Source organism: Cucurbita maxima, unplaced genomic scaffold (genome assembly GCF_002738345.1).
Source record: "Cucurbita maxima cultivar Rimu unplaced genomic scaffold, Cmax_1.0 Cma_Scf00048, whole genome shotgun sequence".
Taxonomy (NCBI): domain Eukaryota; kingdom Viridiplantae; phylum Streptophyta; class Magnoliopsida; order Cucurbitales; family Cucurbitaceae; genus Cucurbita; species Cucurbita maxima.
In genome coordinates this window covers 930,553-951,735 of record NW_019272064.1, presented here as the reverse complement: position 1 = coordinate 951,735, position 21,183 = coordinate 930,553, and the positions used below count along the sequence as shown (strand labels likewise).

The 21,183-nt window shown below is 36.5% G+C and overlaps 4 protein-coding genes across 4 annotated transcripts; all 4 read left to right on the top strand.

Annotated features, from left to right (window-relative positions):
- Positions 1-677: 677 nt before the first annotated feature.
- LOC111470973 (microtubule-associated protein 70-4-like) lies at positions 678-2,072 on the top strand. The gene is made up of 4 exons (XM_023116638.1): positions 678-719; positions 1,170-1,332; positions 1,398-1,612; positions 1,680-2,072. The coding sequence occupies exons 1-4, from the start codon at positions 678-680 to the stop codon at positions 2,070-2,072; spliced, it is 813 nt and encodes a 270-aa protein (XP_022972406.1).
- Positions 2,073-4,455: 2,383 nt separating this feature from the next.
- On the top strand, positions 4,456-4,976 carry LOC111471017 (basic form of pathogenesis-related protein 1-like). Its single transcript, XM_023116695.1, has one exon. It carries the CDS (start codon positions 4,489-4,491, stop codon positions 4,945-4,947), a length of 459 nt encoding a protein of 152 aa, XP_022972463.1. The 5' UTR covers positions 4,456-4,488; the 3' UTR covers positions 4,948-4,976.
- Positions 4,977-10,146: 5,170 nt separating this feature from the next.
- On the top strand, positions 10,147-10,639 carry LOC111471021 (basic form of pathogenesis-related protein 1-like). The gene has a single exon (XM_023116699.1). It carries the CDS (start codon positions 10,180-10,182, stop codon positions 10,636-10,638), a length of 459 nt encoding a protein of 152 aa, XP_022972467.1. The 5' UTR covers positions 10,147-10,179; the 3' UTR covers position 10,639.
- A 5,143-nt stretch (positions 10,640-15,782) lies between these two features.
- On the top strand, positions 15,783-16,303 carry LOC111471020 (basic form of pathogenesis-related protein 1-like). Its single transcript, XM_023116698.1, has one exon. It carries the CDS (start codon positions 15,800-15,802, stop codon positions 16,256-16,258), a length of 459 nt encoding a protein of 152 aa, XP_022972466.1. The 5' UTR covers positions 15,783-15,799; the 3' UTR covers positions 16,259-16,303.
- The last annotated feature ends 4,880 nt before the right edge of the window (positions 16,304-21,183 follow it).

Sequence of the window (21,183 nt, the reverse complement as noted above, 5' to 3'; positions counted from 1 at the left end):
TTTCTCGTACTCTCACCATTGCTAATAAAATGCGTTTCCATGGTGAAAAGATTAGTGATGTTAGCATTATTGAGAAAATCCTGCGCTCCACGACTTCAAAGTTTGATTACGTGGCTTGCTCCAATGAAGAATCCAATGATTTGGACAACATGACCATTAATGAATTGTAGAGTAGTCTACTGGTTCATGAACAACGTATGCAAAGACATATTGTGGAAGAGCAGGCATTGAAGATTACTCTTGACAGAAGTATAAGGAGAACAAATCGTGGAGGTGACATAATTGGAGGTAGAGAACGAGGACATGGGAGACCAGGTTTTAACAAAACTTTTGTTGACGGTTTTTATTGTCATGACTTTGGTCATTTTCAGTATAAATATTCTAGGAAGAATAAGAAAAAGGAATCACAAGCTCATTTTGTTGAAACTTCTGAACCGTTGCTTCTCATGACATATGTTGTTTGTTTGAAAAAGAATTACTTCTTATTGCACATGTTGAAAAAGCAACGACGAAATCATGCGATTATGTGGCACATCACATCGACAACTCACTGCAGCCTCTACAACACAGCAAAACGGAGTGGTAGAAAGAAAAAAGTTCTTGGATGAGGAGGTTTATGTGGCACAAGCTCTTGGTTATGTGAAGGGGAGAAGGGAGAGATTTGGATAAATCAGGTTATGGCGGAGATATCTGGCGATGGAGATGGGTTTTTGCCGGAGGTGAGTAACGGACGGGTGGTGGATCCCAGGCTATCTCGATGTCGATTTCGCCATCAAATTCAACGCCGTTGACGATCTCCGGATCTTTAATTAAGGGAGGGGAAAAGCTCGTTGCAGCGGCGGACATCGGTCAAGCCGATTATGGACACCGATGACTTCTTGTACTTGTTTCATGGCTCGGATCTGGTGAAGCTGGAGCTCAATCGCCTTGAGAATGAAGTACGAGATAAGGATTGAGAGCTCGGAGAAGCTCAGGCGAAGATCAAGGCTTTGAAGTTGTTTGAGCAGCTTAGAGAGAAGGTAGTTGAAGAGCAGACCGAAGAACTATCAAAGGCCGAGGAGAAATTAAAGTTGACAGAATCTTTTCACCAAGTATCTTGAAATAAAGGAAATCAATGATGAGAAGAAGGCTTCAATGGCAGCTCAATTTGCCGCTCATGCTACTTAAAGGATGATGACATGCCTCCAATCGAAGACATTGTTGCACCTTTGGAGGCTGAGCCCAAGCTTGCAAGACAGGAGATTGCAAAGCTTCAAGATGACAACAAAGCACTGGATCATCTAACCAAATCAAAGGAAGCGACTTTGGTTGATGCTAAGAGGACTGTTCAAAGTGTCATGGCCAAGACCTCTATGATGGATGATTTACCGAACAAAAATCAAGAGTTAATGAAACAGATAGAGATTTGTCAGGAAGAAAACAAAATCTTGGACAAGATGCGCCGACAAAAAATTGCAAGGCTGAAAAATTAACGCAAACTGTGAGGGAGCTGGAGGAGGCTGTCATTGTTGCGTGGTGTGGCTGCTCGAATGTTGTGAGAGATTATCAGCGCAAAATTCAGGAGATGAATGAGGAAAGGAAAACTCTGGACAGAGAGTTGGCTCGTGCAAAGGTCAGTGGCTGTAGTAGAAGCAAATGAAAAGATCTAGAAGTTATAAATTGAGAAGCTTTTCCTTCAGCACCGAATAGGTCCTCATTCGGTAATTTCCAGCATTGAAGATGAATCAAGGAAAGAAATAGATTCCAACAATGGCTTCTCCTTGTCGGATTGCGAAGAAAGCATTGTATTGTCTCTTGCCATTGATCCAATTCCGCCACCACAGTTCGCTACAGCTTCGCCGCCACAAGCACAATCGCAGGTCGTAGTAGAATTGGTTCCAGAGAAGCCATTGCCTGAAAAAGGCAAGCTCTTGGAAACAGTGATGAAAGCAGGCCCTCTACTTGTCGCCGGACCTCTTCCTGAGTGGAGGCACCCACCCCTGCCACTTGAATCCTCCGAGTTCCCACCAGTGACAGTTTCTTTTGAAGCATGGTACTGGCTAGACATAAATCATTTTTCACACAGTACTTAATATCTTACTTCTGCAAACTTATCCACTTATCTTTATTAAATTTATCACGCCAATCTAATGTTAGTAGATACAAGCAATGTTATAACTTTTCACAAGCAACTACCTTTGTCAATATATTCGCAAGGTTATCACTCGTTTCAATTTTCAATAGATGAATGTCTCCCTTCATTAGCAATTATTCGAACAAAATGAAATCAAACATTAATATGCTTAGTGAGAGCCGGATAGATTTAGTTATTCGACAAACAAATAGAACTACGGCTATCACAAATACCTCTAGGTGTTCTTAAGAAATACCAAGTCATTAATCAAACCATTCATCCAAATAGCAAGTTTAAATGATTACCTTATACTCTACTTGGGTTGTAAACAATGCAATAGTAGTATGCAAATTAAGCACCAACAAATAGGTCCAGTAGCCATAGTCAACGAATAACTAGTAGTGGAATGACGTTTATCAATCTCCACTTGCCTCTTGGAAGTAATCGACATGACATCAACATACAAGACCAAATAGATAAATAGATCATCATCAAGGCACTGAAAGTACACATAATGATCAAATTGGCTCTGAGTATACCTCTACACCTCTGCTCCACCATGAAGTGATCAAACCTCTTGTACCATTGGTGAGAAGATTGTTATAGCCCATACAAAGATTTCTTCAACCTGCATACTAAATATTGTTGCCCAACTACTCGAAAGCTAATTAGTTGTCCATATATATTTATTCTTCTAAATTTTTATGCAAGAAAACATTTTTTTGCATCGAGTTGTGACAGAAGATGAAATCTCTTCATTAGGTAGTGGGTGACCAAGTACAACTGAGTCAGTGTCAGTATAGTAGCAGTCCTCTCTTGAGATATAAGGGTACATATGGATCCTAGCGGAGGCTGTTATCGCTGCAGCTAGTTGGAGCACAAGATTAACTTGAGCAACCAAAACCAACCAAATATGAAAGGAAGAATGCTTTACCCCATGTGAAAAAATAATAAATCTCTTCCTTCTTAGCATTGCCTTTAACCACAAGTCAAACCTATCTCTTCCGTCGTAGCCTCTTGTTATGTAAGCTATTTTGATTTTGAATATCATCTTTGTAGTGGTTGGGAACTTCATGAATCATAGGGAGAGCGTACGCTATCGTATCGTCAAACCTGGTAGGTTTTCGAATTTCACTTCGTGGTTTGTTCCTTGCAAATGACTTAGATTTCTATACTCTTTCATTTTTGAGGCTTTGCTCCACCGACTCTAAGTCCTTAAGATGATCCCGCTACGTGCTCAATAGGTTATTTAGTAGAAGCAACCATTTCAAAATTAGAACTCGAAATCCTCGATCCATACTATGATTTAGTAGGGAACGATATTGCCACTCAAAACAAGTTTAGACACAAAAATAAAAATCTGAATGGATAGATATAAGCACAATTTTTGAAAATCATATTTTCAAGAACAAATAAACAAAGTTGCAATGAGAAACTTATTTTCTGACAATTGATGGTGAGTGTGAACGTGTCTCGTGGTTAAGTCTCTCACAATACCCCAACTGTCACAATTAAAATATTCTGATACCAATGGTTGTAGCGGAAGTTGAAGAAATATCCATGACACTCACGAACATAATTGAATAAAAATACACAACAACTTACGTGGATACAAGAGTATTTTGACGTGGTTCGGAGAGAAGAAGTTCTCCTACCTCCAAGGGTAATGACCAATCACTATAGCCTAAGTGTATACGAGTGTGTCTCCCACATCTCATAACAACATCAAACAAACCTTTATATAACATAAAAATGCTAATGCTCATACATAAATAAAGATAATTCATATACGAACGTGGGAGATGAACCAAATGAATCTAATAAGTACATGAATCGAAATAGAGAATGTATTAAAAGTATTCCTGAACCAAATTTTCATGAACAAATTAAACTAAGATGGAACAATCAATTAGAACGATAAGAAGAATTATTAAAATGTTTATTAATCCAAGCTGAGCTTATTAATCCCATTCGCCACAAATAGTACAATGTAAGTTAATTTATAGAGTTTGATATTCTAGCTTATGTTCACTTAGCATTTTAAAAATAATTATTGAAATGTTAAGAAATATTAATAAACTCTTATATCTATAATAAACCCTTTAATTTTGTTTATAATCACTCTAAAAACAGTAATTTAATAATAGGCATTACATCTATTTAAAATTGTGGACCAAGTTAATTTGAGGAAAGAGATTAGGCATTTGTTTTTTCTCGAGGAATTTAAGGAATTTGAATGTTTCTCCACTTTTATCTCTTAATGTAATTCTATCCCAACAAACATGTGATCTTCTCAACATATAAATACCCTAAACCAAACACGAATGTCCCAAACCAATACAACCCCACCAATCCTTCAACTAAAACTCGTTACAATGGCATATTCCGACTTTCTTCCCGCACTTTGGATCGTCGGAATTGCCCTAATCCTAGCTCAAATCTCTCCAACGATCGCCGAAAGCAGCCCCAAGGAATGGGTCGATGCCACAAATGCCATCCGAGCTGAGAATGGCGTCGGCCCAGTGTCTTGGAACACCACTTTGGCTACCTATGCTCTAAATTATGCCAAAACAAGGATCGCTACGTGCGAGATGGAGCACTCCGAGGGACCTTATGCCGAGAACATAGCAGAAGCATTTGAGAAGACAACAGCAGAATTGACAGTGAGGTTTTGGGCTAGCGAGAAGGAGTTTTATGACCCCAAAACAAAGAAGTGCGTGAAGGAAGAGTGCGGGCATTTCCTGAATTTGGTGGCGGAGGACACAACATCTATTGGGTGTGCTGAAGTTAAGTGCAACAACAACTTTATTTTCTCCATCTGCGACTATTCTTAAGCTCCATGTCACAATAATAAACCTCCGCCTTCCAAATTTAGTTGTTGTTATCAATAATGGGTTGTATTGCCTTTCTTGAACTTCCATTTGGGGTTGTATTGCCTTTCTTGAACTTCCATTTGGGTTCATCTTTCTATGCTGAAAAAGGATAAATCGACTTATGTACTTAAATTTGTGTGCAAAATAAATATTTCTTCAATCACGAGTGCATAATAGCTCACTGATCGAGTATTCTTGCGCCGAAGATGAACGGAGCTAACCGATCTACCGAAGCTATGGGATGTAAAAATATAAAAATTCGTACCATGATCTCTTATATAATTGTGATCTCTTGACCGAAGGTCACAAAAAAATTCGACCAAACCAGTCAATTAGGTTTGGATGTGTTTGATTCGATCGATTTTGATTGGTTTTTGAACACCCCGACCCTCATATACGAAATAATGGTTTTGAAGATGGACAAGGATGACATGAAGAGCCTTTGTCCATTCGACCTCCCTAAAGCTTCTCTTCCTCTCGTTCTTTTCTCACTTAAAGCTTTGGTAGATTCTTGGGTAGATTCTCTCTCATTTTCTTGTGCATTTTGTGATCGTAACATGCTCAAGATATTTTTTCGAAGTCTCAAAATAATCTAGCTAGTTCCTTATATTTAGCTATTATCAATTATCCAAGGTTAGTCCTTTAGGACTCAACCTCTCTAGTTTCTTGGAGTTTGTCGTTTCTTGATCTCTTTGGAGCTCATCATTTATCATAATAATCTAGTTCCTTGGAGATCATCTATCAACTCATCATTTGAAACCACTCATGACCTTGTCTCGATGATTCTCAATTAAGGATAAGCTGACAAACCTCTAATTGTTTCTACGTCATATCACTCATTTCTTATATCAATAGAATACTATGAGGGTTCAGCCTAACGATCTGTGATTAAGGTGTTAGGAATTGACGTTTCATTCGCACAGAAGGGACATTTGAATCAATTTTGATTTTATTTAGAATTAAACATAACTAAAGGTTAAAGAAACTTATATTAAAAAAATATGGAGAAATTTCTGATCGTTAAAAAAATTTACGAAGAAAGTTTTGACATGTCTCTAATCTACCTAAGAAGGCTCGAGTGGGCTACCTTAAAAGAGGGGACTTTGAGAATATTTCCATATTTAATATATCAAATATATTAAATTAATTTTAACATTTAACATTAAATATACTTTTATTTTTATATTTCTTACCTCTAATATATTAAATATTAATTTGGACCTTTCAAAATCAGTAATAACACATTATGGATTATATACTAGTGACACAAAATTAATTAATTAAACTATAAGCCGCTCTATTATAAACATAAAGTTATACACTCTATGTAGGATAAAGTTATACACTCTTAAGTTGTATCTACTGATATAATCATTATAAGCAAGTATTCGTAATTACAATTAGGTCAAAAGTCCATTTTACTTATGTAATTATATCTTACACCTTAAATGCCTTTGATTCTCGATGAACAATTTGTTTATGATTTATTCTTAAAAACAAGTTCTTCTTGGACTAGTGAGAGGGGGAGGCCCGTTGTTCAAGTTTTAAAATCAACACTTATAACTACTAAATTACTTACCCTACATGCGAATGAGTAAATTTGATCACGTGAAATTATTTTTCCAACTATCTATTTGGACAAATATCCAAAATGGTTGGCATATTGAATCGACTACAAAAGTCATTCTCACCCATGCAAATCAAAGGACAAACTCTCACATACAGTTGTTCATAACTCATTCAAGACTAAGAATGAGTCGTATTTGATCATCTTATGAAACATTAATCTTCTCAATTAATAGATTTATAAAGAGAGATCAAATTTTTTGTGATCGAGTCTTATACAAACTCACAGTACAAGATACACCTATTCACTCCACATGAACGATTTGTAAAGCTTCAAGATGACAACAAAGCTTTGGAGGCTGAGCCCAAGCTTGCAAGACAGGAGATTGCAAAGCTTCAAGATGACAACAAAGCACTGGATCATCTAACCAAATCAAAGGAAGCGACTTTGGTTGATGCTAAGAGGACTGTTCAAAGTGTCATGGCCAAGACCTCTATGATGGATGATTTACCGAACAAAAATCAAGAGTTAATGAAACAGATAGAGATTTGTCAGGAAGAAAACAAAATCTTGGACAAGATGCGCCGACAAAAAATTGCAGAGGCTGAAAAATTAACGCAAACTGTGAGGGAGCTGGAGGAGGCTGTCATTGTTGCGTGGTGTGGCTGCTCGAATGTTGTGAGAGATTATCAGCGCAAAATTCAGGAGATGAACGAGGAAAGGAAAACTCTGGACAGAGAGTTGGCTCGTGCAAAGGTCAGTGGCTGTAGTAGAAGCAAATGAAAAGATCTAGAAGTTATAAATTGAGAAGCTTTTCCTTCAGCACCGAATAGGTCCTCATTCGGTAATTTCCAGCATTGAAGATGAATCAAGGAAAGAAATAGATTCCAACAATGGCTTCTCCTTGTCGGATTGCGAAGAAAGCATTGTATTGTCTCTTGCCATTGATCCAATTCCGCCACCACAGTTCGCTACAGCTTCGCCGCCACAATCACAATCGCAGGTCGTAGTAGAATTGGTTCCAGAGAAGCCATTGCCTGAAAAAGGCAAGCTCTTGGAAACAGTGATGAAAGCAGGCCCTCTACTTGTCGCCGGACCTCTTCCTGAGTGGAGGCACCCATCCCTGCCACTTGAATCCTCCGAGTTCCCACCAGTGACAGTTTCTTTTGAAGCATGGTACTAGCTAGAAATAAATAATTTTTCACACGGTACTTAATATGTTACTTCTGCAAACTTATCAACTTATCTTTATTAAATTTATCGGCCAATCTAATGTTAGTCGGCCAATCTAATGTTAGTAGATCCAAGCAATGTTGGAACTTTTCACAAGAACTACCTTTATCAATATATTCGCAAGGTTATCACCCGTTTCAATTTTCAATAAATGAATGTCTTCCTTCGATAGCAATTATTCGAACAAAATGAAATCAAACATTAATATGCTTGGTGAGAGCCGGATAGATTTAGTTATTCGACAAACAAATAGAACTACGGCTATCACAAATACCTCTAGGTGTTCTTAAGAAATACCAAGTCATTAATCAAACCATTCATCCAAATAGCAAGTTTAAATGACTACCTTATACTCTACTTGGGTTGTAAACAATGCAATAGTAGTATGCAAATTAAGCACCAACAAATAGGTCCAGTAGCCATAGTCAACGAATAACTAGGAGTGGAATGACGTTTATCAATCTCCACTTGCCTCTTGGAAGTAATCGACATGACATCAACATACAAGACCAAATAGATAAATAGATCATCATCAAAGCACTGAAAGTACACGTAATGATCAAATTGGCTATGAGTATACCTCTACACCTCTGCTCCACCATGAAGTGATCAAACCTCTTGTACCATTGGTGAGGAGATTGTTTTAGCCCATACAAAGATTTCTTCAACCTGCATACTAAATATTGTTGCCCAACTACTCGAAAGCTAATTAATTGTCCATATATATTTATTCTTCTAAATTTTTATGCAAGAAAACATTTTTTTGCATCGAGTTGTGACAGAAGATGAAATCTCTTCATTAGGTAGTGGGTGACCAAGCACAACTGAGTCAGTGTCAGTATAGTAGCAGTCCTCTCTTGAGATATAAGGGTACATATGGATCCTAGCGGAGGCTGTTATCGCTGCAGCTAGTTGGAGCACAAGATTAACTTGAGCAACCAAAACCAACCAAATATGAAAGGAAGAATGCTTTACCCCATGTGAAAAAATAATAAATCTCTTCCTTCTTAGCATTGCCTTTAACCACAAGTCAAACCTATCTCTTCCGTCGTAGCCTCTTGTTATGTAAGCTATTTTGATTTTGAATATCATCTATGTAGTGGTTGGGAACTTCATGAATCATAGGGAGAGCGTACGCTATCGTATCGTCAAACCTGGTAGGTTTTCGAATTTCACTTCGTGGTTTGTTCCTTGCAAATGACTTAGATTTCTATACTCTTTCATTTTTGAGGCTTTGCTCCACCGACTCTAAGTCCTTAAGATGATCCCGCTACGTGCTCAATAGGTTATTTAGTAGAAGCAACCATTTCAAAATTAGAACTCGAAATCCTCGATCCATACTATGATTTAGTAGGGAACGATATTGCCACTCAAAACAAGTTTAGACACAAAAATAAAAATCTGAATGGATAGATATAAGCACAATTTTTGAAAATCATATTTTCAAGAACAAATAAACAAAGTTGCAATGAGAAACTTATTTTCTGACAATTGATGGTGAGTGTGAACGTGTCTCGTGGTTAAGTCTCTCACAATACCCCAAATGTCACAATTAAAATATTCTGATACCAATCGTTGTAGCGGAAGTTGAAGAAATATCCATGACACTCACGAACATAATTGAATAAAAATACACAACAACTTACGTGGATACAGGAGTATTTTGAAGTGGTTCGGAGAGAAGAAGTTCTCCTACCTCCAAAGGTAATGACCAATCACTATAGCCTAAGTGGATAGGAGTGTGTCTCCCACATCTCATAACAACATTAAACAAACCTTTATATAACATAAAAATGCTAATGCTCATACATAAATAAAAATAATTCATATACGAACGTGGGAGATGAACCAAATGAATCTAATAAGTACATGAATCGAAATAGAGAATGTATTAAAAGTATTCCTGAACCAAATTTTCATGAACAAATTAAACTAAGATGGAACAATCAATTAGAACTATTAAAATGTTTATTAATCCCATTCACCACAAATAGTACAATGTATGTTAATTTATAGAGTTTGATATTCTAGCTTATGTTCACCTGGTTTGTTAGCATTTTAAAAATAATTATTGAAATGTTAAGAAATATTAATAAACTCTTATATCTATAATAAACCCTTTAATTTTGTTTATAATCACTCTAAAAACAGTAATTTAATAATAGGCATTACATCTATTTAAAATTGTGGACCAAGTTAATTTGAGGAAAGAGATTAGGCATTTGTTTTTTCTCGAGGAATTTAAGGAATTTGAATGTTTCTCCACTTTTATCTCTTAATGTAATTCTATCCCAACAAACATGTGATCTTCTCAACATATAAATACCCTAAACCAAACACGAATGTCCCAAACCAATACAACCCCACCAATCCTTCAACTAAAACTCGTTACAATGGCATATTCCGACTTTCTTCCCGCACTTTGGATCGTCGGAATTGCCCTAATCCTAGCTCAAATCTCTCCAACGATCGCCGAAAGCAGCCCCAAGGAATGGGTCGATGCCACAAATGCCATCCGAGCCGAGAATGGCGTCGGCCCAGTGTCTTGGAACACCACTTTGGCTACCTATGCTCTAAATTATGCCAAAACAAGGATCGCTACGTGCGAGATGGAGCACTCCGAGGGACCTTATGCCGAGAACATAGCAGAAGCATTTGAGAAGACAACAGCAGAATTGACAGTGAGGTTTTGGGCTAGCGAGAAGGAGTTTTATGACCCCAAAACAAAGAAGTGCGTGAAGGAAGAGTGCGGGCATTTCCTGAATTTGGTGGCGGAGGACACAACATCTATTGGGTGTGCTGAAGTTAAGTGCAACAACAACTTTATTTTCTCCATCTGCGACTATTCTTAAGCTCCATGTCACAATAAGAAACCTCGGCCTTCCAAATTTAGTTGTTGTTATCAATAATGGGTTGTATTGCCTTTCTTGAACTTCCATTTGGGGTTGTATTGCCTTTCTTGAACTTCCATTTGGGTTCATCTTTCTATACTGAAAAGGGATAAATCGACTTATGTACTTAAATTTGTGTGCAAAATAAATATTTCTTCAATCACGAGTGCATAATAGCTCACTGATCGAGTATTCTTGCGCCGAAGATGAACGGAGCTAACCGATCTACCGAAGCTATGGGTTGTAAAAATATAAAAAATCGTACCACGATCTCTTATATAATTGTGATCTCTTGATCGAGGTCACAAAAAAATTCGACCAAACCAATCAATTAGGTTTGGATGTGTTCGATTCGATCGATTTTGATTGGTTTTTGAACACCCCGACCCTCGAATATACGAAATAATGGTTTTGAAGATGGACAAGGATGACATGAAGAGCCTTTGTCCATTCGACCTCCCTAAAGCTTCTCTTCCTCTCGTTCTTTTCTCACTTAAAGCTTTGGTAGATTCTTGGGTAGATTCTCTCTCATTTTCTTGTGCATTTTGTGATCGTAACATGCTCAAGATATTTTTTCGAATTCTCAAAATAATCTAGCTAGTTCCTTATTTTAGCTATTATCAATTATCCAAGGTTAGTCCTTTAGGACTCAACCTCTCTAGTTTCTTGGAGTTTGTCGTTTCTTGATCTCTTTGGAGCTCATCATTTATCATAATAATCTAGTTCCTTGGAGATCATCTATCAACTCATCATTTGAAACCACTCATGACCTTGCTTCGATGATTCTCAATTAAGGATAAGCTGACAAACCTCTAATTGTTTCTACGTCATATCACTCATTTCATATATCAATAGAATACTATGAGGGTTCAGCCTAACGATCTGTGATTAAGGTGTTAGGAATTGACGTTTCATTTGCACAGTAGAAACATTTGAATCAATTTTGATTTTATTTAGAATTAAACATAACTAAAGGTTAAAGAAACTTATATTAAACAAAATATGGAGAAATTTCTGATGGTTAAAAAAATATTCGAAGAAAGTTTTGACATGTCTCTAATCTACCTAAGAAGGCTCGAGTGGGCTACCTTAAAAGAGGGGACTTTGAGAATATTTCCATATTTAATATATCAAATATATTAAATTAATTTGAACATTTAACATTAAATATACTTTTATTTTTATATTTCTTACCTCTAATATATTAAATATTAATTTGGACCTTTCAAAACGAGTAATGACACATTATGGATTATATACTAGTGACACAAAATTAATTAATTAAACTATAAGTCGCTCTATTATAAACATAAAGTTATACACTCTGTGTAGGATAAAGTTATACACTCTTTATAGAATAAGTTGTATCTACTGATATAATCATTATAGGCAAGTATTCGTAATTACAATTAGGTCAAAAGTCCATTTTACACCTTAAATGCCTTTGATTCTTGATGAACAATTTGTTTATGATTTATTCTTAAAAACAAGTTCTTCTTGGACTGGTGAGAGGGGGAGGCCCGTTGTTCAAGTTTTAAAATCAACACTTATAACTACTAAATTACTTACCCTACATGCGAATGAGTGAATTTGATCACGTGAAATTATTTTTCCAACTATCTATTTGGACAAATATCCAAAATGGTTGACATATTGAATCGACTATAATAGTCATTCTCACCCATGCAAATCAAAGGACAAACTCTCACATACAGTTGTTCATAACTCATTCAAGACTAAGAATGAGTCGTATTTGATCATCTTATGAAACAATAGATTTATAAAGAGAGATCAATTTTTTTGTGATCGAGTCTTATACAAACTCACAGTACAAGATACACCTATTCACTCCACATGAACGATTTGTAAAGCTTCAAGATGACAACAAAGCTTTGGAGGCTGAGCCCAAGCTTGCAAGACAGGAGATTGCAAAGCTTCAAGATGACAACAAAGCACTGGATCATCTAACCAAATCAAAGGAAGCGACTTTGGTTGATGCTAAGAGGACTGTTCAAAGTGTCATGGCCAAGACCTCTATGATGGAGGATTTACCGAACAAAAATCAAGAGTTAATGAAACAGATAGAGATTTGTCAGGAAGAAAACAAAATCTTGGACAAGATGCGCCGACAAAAAATTGCAGAGGCTGAAAAGTTAACGCAAACTGTGAGGGAGCTGGAGGAGGCTGTCATTGTTGCGTGGTGTGGCTGCTCGAATGTTGTGAGAGATTATCAGCGCAAAATTCAGGAGATGAATGAGGAAAGGAAAACTCTGGACAGAGAGTTGGCTCGTGCAAAGGTCAGTGGCTGTAGTAGAAGCAAATGAAAAGATCTAGAAGTTATAAATTGAGAAGCTTTTCCTTCAGCACCGAATAGGTCCTCATTCGGTAATTTCCAGCATTGAAGATGAATCAAGGAAAGAAATAGATTCCAACAATGGCTTCTCCTTGTCGGATTGCGAAGAAAGCATTGTATTGTCTCTTGCCATTGATCCAATTCCGCCACCACAGTTCGCTACAGCTTCGCCGCCACAAGCACAATCGCAGGTCGTAGTAGAATTGGTTCCAGAGAAGCCATGGCCTGAAAAAGGCAAGCTCTTGGAAACAGTGATGAAAGCAGGCCCTCTACTTGTCGCCGGACCTCTTCCTGAGTGGAGGCACCCACCCCTGCCACTTGAATCCTCCGAGTTCCCACCAGTGACAGTTTCTTTTGAAGCATGGTACTGGCTAGACATAAATCATTTTTCACATAGTACTTAATATCTTACTTCTGCAATCTTATCCACTTATCTTTATTAAATTTATCACCCCAATCTAATGTTAGTAGATACAAGCAATGTTATAACTTTTCACGAGCAACTACCTTTGTCAATATATTCGCAAGGTTATCACTCGTTTCAATTTTCAATAGATGAATGTCTCCCTTCAATAGAAATTATTCGAACAAAATGAAATCAAACATTAGTTATTCGACAAACAAATAGAACTACGGCTATCACAAATACCTCTAGGTGTTCTTAAGAAATACCAAGTCATTAATCAAACCATTCATCCAAATAGCAAGTTTAAATGACTACCTTATACTCTACTTGGGTTGTAAACAATGCAATAGTAGTATGCAAATTAAGCACCAACAAATAGGTCCAGTAGCCATAGTCAACGAATAACTAGTAGTGGAGTGACGTTTATCATTCTCCACTTGCCTCTTGGAAGTAATCGACATGACATCAACATACAAGACCAAATAGATAAATAGATCATCATCAAGGCACTGAAAGTACACATAATGATCAAATTGGCTCTGAGTATACCTCTACACCTCTGCTCCACCATGAAGTGATCAAACCTCTTGTACCATTGGTGAGGAGATTGTTTTAGCCCATACAAAGATTTCTTCAACCTGCATACTAAATATTGTTGCCCAACTACTCGAAAGCTAATTAATTGTCCATATATATTTATTCTTCTAAATTTTTATGCAAGAAAACATTTTTTTGCATCGAGTTGTGACAGAAGATGAAATCTCTTCATTAGGTAGTGGGTGACCAAGCACAACTGAGTCAGTGTCAGTATAGTAGCAGTCCTCTCTTGAGATATAAGGGTACATATGGATCCTAGCGGAGGCTGTTATCGCTGCAGCTAGTTGGAGCACAAGATTAACTTGAGCAACCAAAACCAACCAAATATGAAAGGAAGAATGCTTTACCCCATTTGAAAAAATAATAAATCTCTTCCTTCTTAGCATTGCCTTTAACCACAACTCAAACCTATCTCTTCCGTCGTAGCCTCATGTTATGTAAGCTATTTTGATTTTGAATATCATCTTTGTAGTGGTTGGGAACTTCATGAATCATAGGGAGAGCGTACGCTATCGTATCATCAAACCTGGTAGGTTTTCGAATTTCACTTCGTGGTTTGTTCCTTGCAAATGACTTAGATTTCTATACTCTTTCATTTTTGAGGCTTTGCTCCACCGACTCTAAGTCCTTAAGATGATCCCGCTACGTGCTCAATAGGTTATTTAGTAGAAGCAACCATTTCAAAATTAGAACTCGAAATCCTCGATCCATACTATGATTTAGTAGGGAACGATATTGCCACTCAAAACAAGTTTAGACACAAAAATAAAAATCTGAATGGATAGATATAAGCACAATTTTTGAAAATCATATTTTCAAGAACAAATAAACAAAGTTGCAATGAGAAACTTATTTTCTGACCTTATTTTCTGACAATTGATGGTGAGTGTGAACGTGTCTCGTGGTTAAGTCTCTCACAATACCCCAAATGTCACAATTAAAATATTTTGATACCAATCGTTGTAGCGGAAGTTGAAGAAATATCCATGACACTCACGAACATAATTGAATAAAAATACACAACAACTTACGTGGATACAGGAGAATTTTGACGTAGTTCGGAGAGAAGAAGTTCTCCTACCTCCAAGGGTAATGACCAATCACTATAGCCTAAGTGTATACTGAGTGTGTCTCCCACATCTCATAACAACATTAAACAAACCTTTATATAACATAAAAATGCTAATGCTCATACATAAATAAAGATAATTCATATACGAACGTGGGAAATGAACCAAAAGAATCTAATAAGTACATGAATCGAAATAGAGAATGTATTAAAAGTATTCCTGAACCAAATTTTCATGAACAAATTAAACTAAGATGGAACAATCAATTAGAACTATTAAAATGTTTATTAATCCCATTCGCATGTAAGTTAATTTATAGAGTTTGATATTCTAGCTTATGTTCACATGGTTTGTTAGCATTTTAAAAATAATTATTGAAATGTTAAGAAATATTAATAAACTCTTATATCTATAATAAACCCTTTAATTTTGTTTATAATCACTCTAAAAACAGTAATTTAATAATAGGCATTACATCTATTTAAAATTGTGGACCAAGTTAATTTGAGGAAAGAGATTAGGCATTTGTTTTTTCTCGAGGAATTTAAGGAATTTGAATGTTTCTCCACTTTTATCTCTTAATGTAATTCTATCCCAACAAACATGTGATCTTCTCAACATATAAATACCCTAAACCAAACACGAATGTCCCAAACCAATACAACTCCACCAATCCTTCAACTAAAACTCGTTACAATGGCATATTCCGACTTTCTTCCCGCACTTTGGATCGTCGGAATTGCCCTAATCCTAGCTCAAATCTCTCCAACGATCGCCGAAAGCAGCCCCAAGGAATGGGTCGATGCCACAAATGCCATCCGAGCCGAGAATGGCGTCGGCCCAGTGTCTTGGAACACCACTTTGGCTACCTATGCTCTAAATTATGCCAAAACAAGGATCGCTACGTGCGAGATGGAGCACTCCGAGGGACCTTATGCCGAGAACATAGCAGAAGCATTTGAGAAGACAACAGCAGAATTGACAGTGAGGTTTTGGGCTAGCGAGAAGGAGTTTTATGACCCCAAAACAAAGAAGTGCGTGAAGGAAGAGTGCGGGCATTTCCTGAATTTGGTGGCGGAGGACACAACATCTATTGGGTGTGCTGAAGTTAAGTGCAACAACAACTTTATTTTCTCCATCTGCGACTATTCTTAAGCTCCATGTCACAATAATAAACCTCCGCCTTCCAAATTTAGTTGTTGTTATCAATAATGGGTTGTATTGCCTTTCTTGAACTTCCATTTGGGGTTGTAATTGCCTTTCTTGAACTTCCATTTGGGTTCATCTTTCTATACTGAAAAGGGATAAATCGACTTATGTACTTAAATTTGTGTGCAAAATAAATATTTCTTCAATCACGAGTGCATAATAGCTCACTGATCGAGTATTCTTGCGCCGAAGATGAACGGAGCTAACCGATCTACCGAAGCTATGGGTTGTAAAAATATAAAAAATCGTACCACGATCTCTTATATAATTGTGATCTCTTGATCGAGGTCACAAAAAAATTCGACCAAACCAATCAATTAGGTTTGGATGTGTTCGATTCGATCGATTTTGATTGGTTTTTGAACACCCCGACCCTCGAATATACGAAATAATGGTTTTGAAGATGGACAAGGATGACATGAAGAGCCTTTGTCCATTCGACCTCCCTAAAGCTTCTCTTCCTCTCGTTCTTTTCTCACTTAAAGCTTTGGTAGATTCTTGGGTAGATTCTCTCTCATTTTCTTGTGCATTTTGTGATCGTAACATGCTCAAGATATTTTTTCGAATTCTCAAAATAATCTAGCTAGTTCCTTATTTTAGCTATTATCAATTATCCAAGGTTAGTCCTTTAGGACTCAACCTCTCTAGTTTCTTGGAGTTTGTCGTTTCTTGATCTCTTTGGAGCTCATCATTTATCATAATAATCTAGTTCCTTGGAGATCATCTATCAACTCATCATTTGAAACCACTCATGACCTTGCTTCGATGATTCTCAATTAAGGATAAGCTGACAAACCTCTAATTGTTTCTACGTCATATCACTCATTTCATATATCAATAGAATACTATGAGGGTTCAGCCTAACGATCTGTGATTAAGGTGTTAGGAATTGACGTTTCATTTGCACAGTAGAAACATTTGAATCAATTTTGATTTTATTTAGAATTAAACATAACTAAAGGTTAAAGAAACTTATATTAAACAAAATATGGAGAAATTTCTGATGGTTAAAAAAATATTCGAAGAAAGTTTTGACATGTCTCTAATCTACCTAAGAAGGCTCGAGTGGGCTACCTTAAAAGAGGGGACTTTGAGAATATTTCCATATTTAATATATCAAATATATTAAATTAATTTGAACATTTAACATTAAATATACTTTTATTTTTATATTTCTTACCTCTAATATATTAAATATTAATTTGGACCTTTCAAAACGAGTAATGACACATTATGGATTATATACTAGTGACACAAAATTAATTAATTAAACTATAAGTCGCTCTATTATAAACATAAAGTTATACACTCTGTGTAGGATAAAGTTATACACTCTTTATAGAATAAGTTGTATCTACTGATATAATCATTATAGGCAAGTATTCGTAATTACAATTAGGTCAAAAGTCCATTTTACACCTTAAATGCCTTTGATTCTTGATGAACAATTTGTTTATGATTTATTCTTAAAAACAAGTTCTTCTTGGACTGGTGAGAGGGGGAGGCCCGTTGTTCAAGTTTTAAAATCAACACTTATAACTACTAAATTACTTACCCTACATGCGAATGAGTGAATTTGATCACGTGAAATTATTTTTCCAACTATCTATTTGGACAAATATCCAAAATGGTTGACATATTGAATCGACTATAATAGTCATTCTCACCCATGCAAATCAAAGGACAAACTCTCACATACAGTTGTTCATAACTCATTCAAGACTAAGAATGAGTCGTATTTGATCATCTTATGAAACAATAGATTTATAAAGAGAGATCAATTTTTTTGTGATCGAGTCTTATACAAACTCACAGTACAAGATACACCTATTCACTCCACATGAACGATTTGTAAAGCTTCAAGATGACAACAAAGCTTTGGAGGCTGAGCCCAAGCTTGCAAGACAGGAGATTGCAAAGCTTCAAGATGACAACAAAGCACTGGATCATCTAACCAAATCAAAGGAAGCGACTTTGGTTGATGCTAAGAGGACTGTTCAAAGTGTCATGGCCAAGACCTCTATGATGGAGGATTTACCGAACAAAAATCAAGAGTTAATGAAACAGATAGAGATTTGTCAGGAAGAAAACAAAATCTTGGACAAGATGCGCCGACAAAAAATTGCAGAGGCTGAAAAGTTAACGCAAACTGTGAGGGAGCTGGAGGAGGCTGTCATTGTTGCGTGGTGTGGCTGCTCGAATGTTGTGAGAGATTATCAGCGCAAAATTCAGGAGATGAATGAGGAAAGGAAAACTCTGGACAGAGAGTTGGCTCGTGCAAAGGTCAGTGGCTGTAGTAGAAGCAAATGAAAAGATCTAGAAGTTATAAATTGAGAAGCTTTTCCTTCAGCACCGAATAGGTCCTCATTCGGTAATTTCCAGCATTGAAGATGAATCAAGGAAAGAAATAGATTCCAACAATGGCTTCTCCTTGTCGGATTGCGAAGAAAGCATTGTATTGTCTCTTGCCATTGATCCAATTCCGCCACCACAGTTCGCTACAGCTTCGCCGCCACAAGCACAATCGCAGGTCGTAGTAGAATTGGTTCCAGAGAAGCCATGGCCTGAAAAAGGCAAGCTCTTGGAAACAGTGATGAAAGCAGGCCCTCTACTTGTCGCCGGACCTCTTCCTGAGTGGAGGCACCCACCCCTGCCACTTGAATCCTCCGAGTTCCCACCAGTGACAGTTTCTTTTGAAGCATGGTACTGGCTAGACATAAATCATTTTTCACATAGTACTTAATATCTTACTTCTGCAATCTTATCCACTTATCTTTATTAAATTTATCACCCCAATCTAATGTTAGTAGATACAAGCAATGTTATAACTTTTCACGAGCAACTACCTTTGTCAATATATTCGCAAGGTTATCACTCGTTTCAATTTTCAATAGATGAATGTCTCCCTTCAATAGAAATTATTCGAACAAAATGAAATCAAACATTAGTTATTCGACAAACAAATAGAACTACGGCTATCACAAATACCTCTAGGTGTTCTTAAGAAATACCAAGTCATTAATCAAACCATTCATCCAAATAGCAAGTTTAAATGACTACCTTATACTCTACTTGGGTTGTAAACAATGCAATAGTAGTATGCAAATTAAGCACCAACAAATAGGTCCAGTAGCCATAGTCAACGAATAACTAGTAGTGGAGTGACGTTTATCAATCTCCACTTGCCTCTTGGAAGTAATCGACATGACATCAACATACAAGACCAAATAGATAAATAGATCATCATCAAGGCACTGAAAGTACACATAATGATCAAATTGGCTCTGAGTATACCTCTACACCTCTGCTCCACCATGAAGTGATCAAACCTCTTGTACCATTGGTGAGGAGATTGTTTTAGCCCATACAAAGATTTCTTCAACCTGCATACTAAATATTGTTGCCCAACTACTCGAAAGCTAATTAATTGTCCATATATATTTATTCTTCTAAATTTTTATGCAAGAAAACATTTTTTTGCATCGAGTTGTGACAGAAGATGAAATCTCTTCATTAGGTAGTGGGTGACCAAGCACAACTGAGTCAGTGTCAGTATAGTAGCAGTCCTCTCTTGAGATATAAGGGTACATATGGATCCTAGCGGAGGCTGTTATCGCTGCAGCTAGTTGGAGCACAAGATTAACTTGAGCAACCAAAACCAACCAAATATGAAAGGAAGAATGCTTTACCCCATTTGAAAAAATAATAAATCTCTTCCTTCTTAGCATTGCCTTTAACCACAACTCAAACCTATCTCTTCCGTCGTAGCCTCATGTTATGTAAGCTATTTTGATTTTGAATATCATCTTTGTAGTGGTTGGGAACTTCATGAATCATAGGGAGAGCGTACGCTATCGTATCATCAAACCTGGTAGGTTTTCGAATTTCACTTCGTGGTTTGTTCCTTGCAAATGACTTAGATTTCTATACTCTTTCATTTTTGAGGCTTTGCTCCACCGACTCTAAGTCCTTAAGATGATCCCGCTACGTGCTCAATAGGTTATTTAGTAGAAGCAACCATTTCAAAATTAGAACTCGAAATCCTCGATCCATACTATGATTTAGTAGGGAACGATATTGCCACTCAAAACAAGTTTAGACACAAAAATAAAAATCTGAATGGATAGATATAAGCACAATTTTTGAAAATCATATTTTCAAGAACAAATAAACAAAGTTGCAATGAGAAACTTATTTTCTGACCTTATTTTCTGACAATTGATGGTGAGTGTGAACGTGTCTCGTGGTTAAGTCTCTCACAATACCCCAAATGTCACAATTAAAATATTTTGATACCAATCGTTGTAGCGGAAGTTGAAGAAATATCCATGACACTCACGAACATAATTGAATAAAAATACACAACAACTTACGTGGATACAGGAGAATTTTGACGTAGTTCGGAGAGAAGAAGTTCTCCTACCTCCAAGGGTAATGACCAATCACTATAGCCTAAGTGTATACTGAGTGTGTCTCCCACATCTCATAACAACATTAAACAAACCTTTATATAACATAAAAATGCTAATGCTCATACATAAATAAAGATAATTCATATACGAACGTGGGAAATGAACCAAAAGAATCTAATAAGTACATGAATCGAAATAGAGAATGTATTAAAAGTATTCCTGAACCAAATTTTCATGAACAAATTAAACTAAGATGGAACAATCAATTAGAACTATTAAAATGTTTATTAATCCCATTCGCATGTAAGTTAATTTATAGAGTTTGATATTCTAGCTTATGTTCACATGGTTTGTTAGCATTTTAAAAATAATTATTGAAATGTTAAGAAATATTAATAAACTCTTATATCTATAATAAACCCTTTAATTTTGTTTATAATCACTCTAAAAACAGTAATT